Here is a 12,640-nt window from a genome sequence, read left to right as displayed (position 1 = left end):
AGACTAAAAGTTTAAGAAGGGATTACATCCAGAGACTGAGAGCTTGAATAAAGATAAAATCCAGACACAACTACGAATGAGACAGCAGAGAGATCATGCAAAGACCTCAGCTAGCACAGGTCAGTTTATTGTCTGAACTTCAAAGTGTCATTTCTCTTGGAAAACAAAATACATCCAATAATTTTTTTCACTTATTTAAGCTGTTTAAAAAAATAATCAGCGTTTTATTATGCAATGGGTAACTCCTGACGTTCTCACTCACCGGGACTAACCCCAGCAAATATTTAATAAATACCCTATTTTGGGCTCAGCTTTGAAGAGGGATTCAAACGCAGCCTAACCTGACTCCCAACTTCAGACAGTTCACAATTTAGTTAATATCTACTCCTGTGTATTACAGAGTTATGGCAACAAATAACAGGCAGAGAATTCAGCACAGTGTTCCATCTATCGACTTGTGATAATAAAGTCTGCGTCACTGGATTTTATAAAAGTGCTCCAAATATGCATGGTGATCAAAGACATTTCCACAGCTCAAAACACGGAAAACGTTTTACTTGTCTTATAGACCAGAATCTGATTTCGAAAGGGTTGCTGAGTATCAAGCCCCCAAAGGTATAACTCCAGGTGTTCAAGTTCATAACTGTCTATGCTTCTATCTGCCTTTACTAATACTCCAAAGTTATAAACATCAGGCCACACGAGGAAACATTTTGCCCCGTCTAGCTAACTGTAAATGAAAACAAACCAGAATTCAAGCAGAGAAAACAGTTTTTCTTACACGCCTGGATACAGCTCTATAAGACAGGGAGGTAATTTCTAGAATAAAGAATCAAGTGAAAAAGGTGAAAAAGCAGGATATCACCCAGCACATTAAGTCCAAGGCATCTGCATGACGCAGTGAGCCGGCAGCTGGGCCTCAGGGATTTAATAAGATCAGCACCCAGAAGACACCTCTCCAACTGACTTACATGTCACCCCTCACATCCCAAGGGAAATAAGAGCTGAAAGAAACTAAAGTGCAGAAAACAAGTCCCCTGAGTGCCACTTCCTTGTTTTGGTACCAAATTCCAGAGAACCCGGCGCCTTTTCAGTTGGACAAACGGCACTTTCCTCTGAGGAAGGGCAGCTCGGAGGAGACAAGGGCATCTGAACTCAGAGCACATTCCTCAAAGTGCCTTTGGTTGTTCCAAAGTGGAAATGCAGAGTAAATACAGTACAATGTAAAATTCACCATAAATAAACATTCAAACATACAGATTACATTTTTAACTAAGTTTCTAAGCTTAAAAGACACAAGCTAGGAAAATATTTCTATGATCGAACAGAAAATTACACAATAAAGCCTCAGAAGATTAAGAATTGTAACATACATAATAAACAAAATGTAAGCAAAGCAACTTTGTTCAGCTTCAAAGTACTCTATACCAGTTTTGCAAATAACTTTATATTCTCACCAAAGCAAGCCTTAGGCACAAGTTGAAGGCAGTCACAGAAGTCAGGGGTTCACCAGCTACCTGGATTTTACCTTCATCAGAGGCTTTTCAAAAGGGCTGATCAGAAGGGATACCAAAGAAATGGCAAATTATAATCTCACATCCTTATTTTTCACTTACAAGAATACAGCATAATTAATTTCTGTACATAAAATGTGCATTAGTAGCATGACAAAAAAGCAGAGCCTGATGAGAAATTAATGATTCCAAACATTTTTAATACACAAATTTAATTATTTACTTCTCATAAACTGATCAAACATCTTCTAGGGTTAGTTACAATGAAGCATGAAGAAACAAGACTGCCTTAAAAAACAAATCTCAGACATTTGTCTAAGAGAATTTCTCTGAGTGAGACCTCAGACTGCTTTTGAATTTAAACCTAATGAGCTCTGATATGTCACAGTACTCAAATTCAAAGTGCAAGACATGATAAATACAGGCAAAGACTGCATAAGCTTTCAGAAAGAACATTATTAAATCATACTCATTTGTTCCAAAATATTAACATTCCAAAATCAGAAGCTTTGGACTGTCAGAAACATTAACAGAATGAAACACAGTCCCTGAATAATCAGGAAAAGACAAACTAGGGTTATAATATTTATTTAAGCGTTAGGAGATCACTGTCCAATGTACAACACGTGTATCTATTTCCAAAAGTAGCTACTGAATAATGCTTTTTTAAACTAAGATTAGCAAATTGGACAGTTTTCCCGACACACGTAAATGCTGAGTCAAGGGGGAAGTTGATGTGCTTCCAGGGCTCTGATTCGAGACTTTTACTTTCAGGCTCTCATTTTGATAAGCCTGCAAGAGCAAGCTCTAAAACAGAAACTAAATTTGTCATATTCCCTTCCGAAAAAATGGGTGAATAATCTACTTTCTGAAAGCAACTTGATTAAATGGGAAAAAATAAGAATAAATATTTGAAAAGCAGAAATTATCATAGTTAAATAAAATGTTAAAAAATGCAAATATTTTCCAATTTTAAGCTCTATAAAGAACCAAAGCTAGGCTAAGTTTCACAGAGGCTCAATGAGATGTAAAAACATGAAACACCACTCCCAAAAAGGGTAAAAGAAATCAAAGGTCTTGGATCTTATCACTCTTAAGCTATAAGAGCTCTGTTTGAGGTGCGAAATGAATGAAATCTCATTTTAAGAAATGCATGTTACATTTGTCTAATACAATTGTTTTTGCTATCATTGTTTTTGCAGTTCATTTTAAATGAATTGATTCAAAGGTGTTTTTAAGGTTTTCTAACGGCAAAAATTGATTCTCCTAAAAAGAATTACCACTGTAATAAATTTAATTTACAAATATAAAAACCATATATACCTAATATACCATATATACCTAAGCCAACGTTGATGGTCAATTAATAAGGTAATACAGGAAAAAATGGAAAAAGACCGTTATTTAGGATGAATAATTTTAATATGTACAACATTATTTAAGATAACATACTGACATTTTCCTTCCTGTGTAATATGCCTCCTTTAAAAAAAATACAAATTACTTTCTCTGGATGTCTATTTGGAAATGAAATTTAAAATAAATTTTGCTTTCACAGACAGAAAGATTCAGACACACTACTATCTGAATACAGTAACTGAACTACCCTAAGGCAAAAATATGAGGTTATTTTCAAATTATTTTAAAAGCACCATTAATACAGAATTTTACACTGAAATTTGTATTAACCTGTCTGACAAATCAACCTAAACAAATTACAATTAAAGAAAAAAATCAGCCTTTTAAAGGACCATCGTTTTACACATCAGTCATGTTAAAGAACAACAGAGAAGCACTGAATTTATGTATCATGCTAGAAATATTTTTATAATTAATTCCACTATAATCATCTTAATGAATAGCGTGTTAGAAGGACAAGCAGCAAGGGTTAATCACAAAACAATGTGCTATTAAGTTTCTGAATTTAGTTCAGCGAGTACATGAGTTGAAACAAAACGATACAGAAACCAATTATACTACCAAGAACATCATTCTCAATGCACTTTGTGGACCAGTAGGAGAATGAGGGGGTACCGCTTTCCTCAAGTGGGAAAGCCAAGCAAGGGACTAGCTAGGCGCTGTACTGGGGAAAAGATGACACAGTTGCCTTGTATTGTCCGATCGCAGCTGCCCCACTGCATGTTAAGCCCTGGATGAGCAAAGGAAAGAAAGAAAAAGGAGATTTTGCTTCGGGGGTTCACAAGCCAGTGACTTCAGTCCCTGCATCAAAGTTACTGGTTATGTAAATCCAAGATGACGCAAGTCTTTCCCTGAACCCCTTCATTCTGTGACGTACCATCAACGCCATCTGTGGTCTCGCTTTCTTCTTCTTCTTCTTCTAGCATTTCAAAAGGAGTCATTATATCATAGAGAAATGAGAGGAAACCATAAAACCAATCTGAACTTTCCTCTGCTAAAATATTAAGGACTTCCTCAAGAGAATCAATATTTTCATTACTGCCATCTTTGGTCAGGCCTACATAAGAATAAAGGAAGAGAGAAAGAGAAAATAAGGAGAGCAGTTAGGTGGAAAAAAGAAGTTGAGGAAGAGTGATCTCAAAAAGGATGTGCATCATGGTCAAGGAAGTTTACAGAAAAGGTATTTTGGAAAATAAAGAAATCGGTTAAGATGCACACCTTACAATCAACTCTCAATCATATGGACTAAAGGAAAAGCAATTTGACCAATCCTCACCCTTCCTACCAGCCCCTAACCGGGTTTGCCTTTCTCTCATCAGAGAATTGAGAGCCAAAAAACCCACAAGATTGTATCAGCCAAAACAGACTGACCAACTTCAACGGGAAAAGTGAGTGAAAGTCGTATGAGGATAAAAAGACACTTCCGACAAGCCCCACATTTGCCCATGTAGCACCCAGATATTATCGAGAGTTGATTATACAAACACTTACATATATCAATAAATATTCACTGAAAACAGAAATGTTCATTTCCTCAAACTCTTCCCTTTAGGAGCTGCAGTTAGTTTAGGAAACTCTGGAATTGATATGACTAGCAGGGTAACTGTTCAGCCTCCACAGATGGGCACCAACGTGCTCAAATTATACCAGATAAACAACTTAAATTTTAAAACTAGAAACTGTTAGCTCTACAATGCTCTGGTTACTGACTTGTGGTCCTGTCATTCTGACCAATAATAAGAGTCAGCTATTAATAACAATTCGCTCAGCCTACCAATATGAGATGTGATCAAGGCCAGTCACCTGCAACAGGAACATTCCAGAGTTCTCTCCCTATCAGCTCACGGAATTAGCTTCTACTGCAAAGATCCCAGACCCCCATATGGAAAGAAAGCAGTGTATATATCGTTTTTATCATTTGTTTTTTTCCTGTGAAGAACTGGCTTTGGGTAAGACTGGTCTCTTGGGTCCAGCAGGTATCAAAGTCCACCAGTAGAACTGTCAAGTTCTATACAGTAAGTTCCATAATTTTGAGGAGAAAAAAAAAAAAAGACAGGCTGTGAGAAATATGCACATCTACGATTTTAGAGCTGTTCGGATTATAACCACCTAATCTGGTATTTCTGGCTCTGACAACACAGAATTTGTCCACACAGCATAACTACCAGCAATCAAGATTGGCAGGCAAGGGATAATAATAAGACAACTAGTTTAATGTTAAAGATGATAGTGAATTTTCCCCACATTAGTCCATAGAAGAACTACATTGCGCCATTCTTCATGCATTGGAGGGGGGGGGAAAACCCCACAAACTTCAGTCGGTATTTATTTTTTGACCAACCCAGCATGTTTCTTCACTGAACTGAACAGTTGACAAGTGCTGTGAACAGAGATCTGTATTCCCACCCAAGCCCCTGTGGGAATGACACTATTTCTTCTCCTTGTCCAAACACTCTACGGCTGTATACTTAGAATAAACATTTTTCTTTTTCTCCATTTTCCGATACAAGTACTTCCAAGTACTGAATATAAAATACAAAACTTTACCACCCTTCAGCATGACAGGATGAAGTATGCAACGGATATGCAAAAGTATCTGGGCAAAACTGATTCCCCAACTATGCAACGTTTTTGTGGTTCTTAAGACAAAAGTACTAGTCCAAAGAGAAAAAGAAAACATGTTCTGGGTTTATAATTCCTTACCCTCTAAGAAAAGGCCTGAACCAAAGAGCAACATGTGCCTGCCTTTGGGCAAGATCCAGCCCTCCCTTCCCTACTGCTCACTCAGGCATCTGTCAAGTCCACAAACGCTTGTCAAGGCTCCAGGGACTGCCTTCCCTTTTGTTCTCTGGCCATAGCTGGTGGCAGCTAGGTGGAAAAGGATAACTATGTAATCCACAGGTGGTGTTACTCTAAGAAAATGCTACTCAGAATTTAGTCCTCTTTCCTATGGATTTATTTGGGAAACAAGTTTTCAAAGAATACATTATGAGACAATGTAGCTTTCGATCATCCAAACCAAAATCAAAGACATTTTAGTTTAGATAATTGGGCCACAAAAGTAGGAAGGAATGTAAACAAGACCAGGCTTAGAATATTTTCAAAGTATACTGTAAGGGCCGTGGCCAGAAGTAATAAACTTAATGATGCCTATTGATCTTGATTTACTCCCATATTTCATTCTCTTTATAGTTCATAAGAAAAGCAAACTTTGAAATGTAAAGGAAATGTAAACATGAACGTGTACATTTCCTCAAATTGATCAAATTTAGATATATGCAAATTTAAGACTCCAGAAAGAAATACTAATGAGAGAAATCCAAACCTATGGAAGTTCAGCATAACTATTACCACACCTGCCATGCCAAGCTCTCACCCAATCTCTGACTTTCTACTTTCATCCCTCCCCAGGGATTCCCTCTGCCTTAATTCAAGGCCCTTAACCTTGAACTGCTTCTCCAGTGAGAACGTACCCCAGAGATCTGGCTCCTTTTAGGGTACACACTCACTGAATCTGCTCCCCCGTAATCTCTCCCTGAACATCCAGAGCCCAGCAAGGCCAGAATTTCACCTGGTTCTTGCAACCATCCACCAGTAATAGAGGCACAACTAGGCTACAATAACCTCACAAAGTAGAAAAGAACCTTAGTCATAAAATTCAATTCCCATCAAGGTTGTATTTCATGCAGAGAATTCAAACACTACAGAATAAGGTCAGAGGACAAACAGCTTACATTAGTTTCTTTCATCTTTACCAAAGCCACAAGCCAACTGCGAATTTGTACATACAGTAAAATAGTTTATCTTAGCCTTTGCGCATTTAATAGTCAAATGACCAAATGAACACTCAGATTCACCAACTGAGTTCTGTCTCCAAGTATATGATTCTTGCAAAAGGAACAAGTTACCATTTGCCCATACCACATATGTGGCTACCCACAAATGGTAATGTTCTAAATTATAATTAATTAAACTCTTAACGGTTGCTTAAAAATATTAAGGGGAATACATTTTTGAAATCTAAAATACTAAAAATCAAGTTATTAATGTAAGTTTGCAATAGAAATCAATGTGTGCTGTAGAAGAAATAACATGTTTTAATTTTTAATAGTTGACATTTCCTGACAGACCAAGATAGCTGATTTTAAGCACCTGCCCCCTTAAAAAAATCAACAAATACAGTAGATAAGTAATATTATTTCTAAAAATGAGGCAACGGCTCACATGAAGTTATTTTTAAATAAAAAGCTTTGCTATTCAGAATCTGTCATTTAAAGAAAAGTAACAAAATGAAGTAACAAACCACTTATAGGCATGCAAATTAGCATCATTCTGAAATAAGGTCTATGTAATCTTCTTTCTTACGCAGGCCTAGGATTATAGTCTTCTGAGAATTTACCATATTTATAGAAACCCAAATTTAGATATATAATGTCAAAATTGTATAGAAAATTCTACTACGGTTAAGACAGGAAAAGAAATTCCATGGGTATAGGAAGCTTTCACTGTTAAGTAGCAAATATAGTTCTCACTGAGCAGTAACAAGAAAACAATGTCAAAATTAAGATGTTTTATTACCCTTCAATACAGATGTATCTCCCATTTTTTTCATATCCATAAAATATACACAAAATTGTGTGTCTAGGAAGAATCTGTGCCATTATTCTATTAAGCTTAGTATGTAAACCTTGCCATATTTGTTATTTTTCTAAAGACTTTAGTATGAAATGTTTTAATGCATATTACACTACATACTACAACAAAGGAAATGATGTTGTTTAACAAGCAGAAATAATATCTCACCAGGCCAGATTATATAAAATTTGCATATTAAAATTAGCACCATCCTTTCTAGTATGAGACTATTTTAAAATTAAATGAAGGAATATCACATCTTTATCTATTATAAAAAACCTCAATGATAAAGACGGGTAATTCTGGTGATAAAAGAGAAGGGTCCAAGACTTAAAAAAATCAAGAAACCTGGCCAAAGACTACTAGTTTATATTTTAATGTTACCTTTCAAATAGTCATAGGACATTATAAGATGTTTACTACCACTATTTTATTTCAGAATGAATTTATGTAAGCCTTCAGAAATTTACATTTTCAAATGGACATTGAATTATGTCAAATGATGCTAAAGAATGGTCACCATTACCATATGTGAAAGCAGACTAGGACATTATCTACATGTTCAAATGTTATGTTCAGAATATAAAGTGCTTTAAATCTAAAAACACATATGAAATTATATTACTTATATCTGTGCAGGAGCTATACACTTATCCATTTGTAACAGTAAATTGAAATGTGAGAGTTTATAGAAAAATAATTAAGCCATTCAACATCCCAACAAGAATGAAATAAATGATTTAAGTGGGAAAATATCTTTCATAAAATGGAAATGACTGACACAAACATTACTAAAGCTAAAATATTGGGTTGGCCAAAAGGTTCATTTGGCCAACCTGATATTATTTTGCTTCCAACATTTCAGCACCACTAATTAAAAAAAAAAAATGTGTACTTGCCTAATAAAACTTTGGCATCATCTACATCAAAATCTCCATCACCATCAGCATCATAGATTCCCAGTTTTCCTATAAGAGGGGAAGGAAAGACGGATATGGGAACAAAAGGAAAAACAAATTTAATAAGGTGTTACTATTTCTTACAGTCCTGCATATCGGCCATTAATGCAACCAATCAATGCAACTCTTTGCTCCTTTCATCCTTAAAAGCCGTGCTAATGATAATCTCACTTAAAAATGAAGGCAGTTCACTTAGAGATTGAGGAAATATTCACCTAACAAATCTAAGAAATATAACTCAGATAATATTTTCTTTAAGGGCTTAACAATACCCTGAGATTTAATCATTTCAGAGTAGTTTTTTTTAACTTTACTGCTAAAAATATTTTAGGTAAAATTTTCAACATACATAAGGAATAATACAGATCCATTTCTAACAGTTACATGAAATTTAATGTTTCTAAAGTATAGAAGTTCCTCACACCATTAATACTCAAAACAAAAGAACACCCACTGAGCCTCAAATAAAGACCATATATAACATCGAGTATAAGGACTAAAAATAAGAGGATGATTAATTTTACGTTTCATAATAATGATTTATGACAGAAGCATCATGAATCAACCTTTAAAAACAGACTTCTGGAAATAAAGTATGTAAAACTGGCTTTTTGAAACTACAAAGGAAAACTTACACTTATCCTACTTAAAAATGTAATTAGCACTGGCCACCTACTACTAAGAAAAAAAATAAGGCTTAGAACAGACAAGCTGAGAAGACAATACTAGCAGACTTCCTCCTTCAAGAACAGTAACTGTGTATTTTAACTTTATCATCTCAGAGCACTATTCAGCATTTCAAATATAAGTCAAATACGTTCAGTTCCCTAAAAACATCCTAAAATCAACACAGTTTATAATTCATCATTGGACAATGGCTGTGAAGAGACTTATTAATTTAACATTTTAAACAACAATATTTTAAATAGCAATATTTAAACCACATTTACAAATACAGCATCAGTACTAAAACACCAGTTGGCAGCACTGCCACCATTTTTGTTTGTTTAAGCAATGCTTTTATTTTTACTTATTTTTTTTGAATTTTAGAATTTTATTTATTTTTTTATACAGCAGGTTCTTATTAGTTATCTATTTTATACATGTTAGTGTATATATGTCAATTCCGATCTCCCAGTTCATCCCACCACCACCATCCCCCGCCACTTTCCCTCCTTACTGCCACCATTTTAAAATAAAAACTAAGTTAACTCCAATAAAGATGTTAAAAAAAAAAAAAAAAAAGAAGTTAAAACATTGCACAACAGCAGGAAGATCTTTGGGAGTAGAGTTGCTATGATCAACCTAGACCCTCCCAGAGCCCTGTTCCACTTAGGAAAATATTGTTAACCTGCTATGTAGAAGTCTGAATGACAAAGCACATACACGTTGAAAGTGACAATAACAATGATAATGTAGACATAAGGAAGTTATCATTTCTATAGCTAAGAAAATATAAGTGAAAAGCGCTGGTCTGCAGTTGAGGCTACGTATAGCACAGAGTTCAAATAACAATAAAAAGACAGAAAATACTATACTTTCTCACAAATTTAAGAGGGAAAATTGGTCCTACCACTTACATTCTCTGATGCAGGTGATAACTAAAATAGTAGCCCAAGGATGAGGTTTTAGAGACTAACACAAGTAGACTTAAAAGGCATCTCCAATAGCCTACCTTGAAGTACCTCTGATAAGTTATAACGGAAGTCCTTTGCTTTGGCTGCATGCATACAAAAACACGAAAATTGTTACTTGAGCTTACATGTACACATCTTCTAAATCTCTTCTTTTGTCTGATAGACTTTGCTTCGCAACATCATCAACATAAGTTAACAAAAGCACAGACCTACTCAGAAGTTCATCTCCAAACTAAAATTCTTCCTCTATCACTCTTACCAATCTACTCGGAGGCACTTTCCTCGAAGTACAATAATAAAAGTAAAAAGCTTTAACAAAAGGCAGATTACATGTGTGTTTTGTTATTCTTTGCCTTTCCCCCCGGAAAGATGGCTGGCTATAAACTAATAAGTAAAGCAAAAGTGCAGAACGGTCTATGGAAGGGAGGGGATTTTCCCTGTGAGACTGTACATACGGAGAAAAGTATGCATTTTTTTCAGTGAAAAGGTCCACATCTTTCACTGGATTATTAGAAAGGAAGGCCATTTACTCACAACAGCCCGAAAGTGGAAATAACCCCTATGTCCATCCATGATGAATGGATGAGCAAAATGTGGTGAATCCACACGATGGAACATAATTCATCCATAAAATGGAGTAAATACCAAACCCTGAAAACATCACACTAAGTGCAAAACAACAGACACGAAGGGCCATGTATTGTATGATTCCATTTATGTGAAATGTCCGGAATAGGCAAATACACCAAGTGTATTAGTGCTTGCCAGGAGACAAGAAGGAGAGGGGGATGGAAATATTCTGAAATTAATAATGATGACAGCACAAAATTATATGTTAAAAAACAGTGAACTGTACATTTTTACACATTTACAATATTGAATTTTATCTCAATTACAAAAAGAGACTTGGTCAGGTGAAACAAAAAAAAAAGTATGACTCCAAAAATTATAAAGAATCATGAACATAAAAAACCGTGAAAAACTGCAGTGATTATGGGGAGAGAAAAGGAAATGGAGAGGAAAGGAAGACAACTATCAGAAATAACACAGCAATTTCCTCAGAACATCCTACAGGCCACACCTACACATGCACATGCACGCACACACACACTCACATCCACACACAACAGTTCCAACAAGGACACAGAGGCGTGTGCTTGGAAATGCTCTCTTCAAGGCAGGGTCTTGCAAATTGTGTTTATGATCCATTCATGGGTCCTTAAATAAATTCAGTGGCTCCTGACAAGTATTTTAAAAATTCATAATACAACAAAATAGAACAGAAATTATAGAGTACTGCATGTCGTGAGAGTACGTACTGTTAAAACTTTTTGGTGTGATATATAGACAATATAAAGCCTATTTTTTTCTATGACAGATCATGTTCAAAGAAGTTGAAAGTACCACAGCGAGGTAACCCTGATAACATCCCCTTTTGTTCCTTCCCTACTGAGAACCACTGAGAGGCTACAGAATTGACAGTACCAATAAGAAACAATATGAAAATCCTTACCCAGCACTTCCTCGTAATCAACAAGATCAAACCAGACCACAGCTACCGATGTCCAGACTCCGAGCAATGCAATGACCATAAACCACGTGAAAAACGAACTTCCAGAAAGTCCTCCTTTCCTCCCATTCTTGTGTCCTCCATGCTTTGTCTCTGTTAAAAAAATAAAACAGACGGACAATGTCATTATATAAGAAGAAAACACTTTATTGAACCTCTTTTCACTGAAATATTTCTCCAGGAATTTGTGAGTACTTCCAGTGGTAAATCACTTCAAAACTATCAATAGTTTTCACTTAAATTCTTAAATCATGTTACACAAAATAAAGATTTTAAAAATGGAAAAGACTATGCTTAGCCTCAATACCACATATGTATGACCCTAACTTCTAAGTAACGAGAGAAATAAACTACTAATGGGCTAGCGATTTTTTTAAAATAAAAATTGATATGTGTATTCCTTCCAAGTTCTTTATCTAAACGACCTAAATATAACCTCCTTCAAAGTTCAGAGCATATCAACAACTTAAAGAGATCATAAATGTAGCCAAAGCCTTTATTTTTCCTGTCGCATTTAGTTTCTGTAGAATCTTGAAAACTGTAACTGCCATAGAAGAAGCTCCCCGCAAAACGCTTCATATTCTTAGCCAGAGACACAGAGATAAAGGAAGGAAACTATTTATAGGAAACAGAGGTCAGGGAAGAAGAGAAGCCAAACAGTGCAATTCAGTCCACCTCCACAAGATCCATTGGGACCCAGGGAAAAAGGGAAAGGTTTTCATAATTGGTCTCGACGTAGGATACAGTTTTGTAAAGTGCTGTCCACCAGAAGTGTCATATATCACATTTGATATGTTTAATATACTTTATACTCTTCTGGAAATACTCGTACGGCCAAAAATAAACAAAAATAATGATAGCCAAGTAATATTAAGAGAAAATGGTCAACACTGTCCTTAAAAGGAC

At 35.5% G+C, this 12,640-nt stretch overlaps 1 protein-coding gene across 7 annotated transcripts in view; it reads right to left on the bottom strand.

Annotated features, from left to right (window-relative positions):
* Window positions 1-12,640, bottom strand: part of ASPH (aspartate beta-hydroxylase) — a gene marked incomplete at its 3' end in the record, with an annotated part of 208,582 nt that overhangs the window by 162,274 nt on the left and 33,668 nt on the right. For 6 of the 7 annotated variants that reach the window (XM_082674443.1, XM_082674445.1, XM_082674444.1 and 3 more), the window contains exons 2-3: window positions 11,678-11,827; window positions 8,468-8,536 (exon numbers count right to left, since the gene is read on the bottom strand). In XM_082674443.1, the coding sequence (XP_082530569.1) occupies window positions 8,468-8,536; window positions 11,678-11,827 (219 nt within the window). Of the gene's footprint in view, window positions 1-3,745; window positions 3,991-8,467; window positions 8,537-10,202; window positions 10,248-11,677; window positions 11,828-12,640 lie in introns of those variants that run through there. The other variant, XM_082674448.1, reaches the window with a different exon arrangement.

The sequence above is a fragment of the Grampus griseus genome (assembly GCF_964374135.1).
Source record: "Grampus griseus genome assembly, chromosome: 17".
Taxonomy (NCBI): Eukaryota; Metazoa; Chordata; class Mammalia; order Artiodactyla; family Delphinidae; genus Grampus; species Grampus griseus.
Note: the sequence above shows the minus strand (reverse complement) of the source record. Positions and strands in the feature narration are given on the sequence as shown.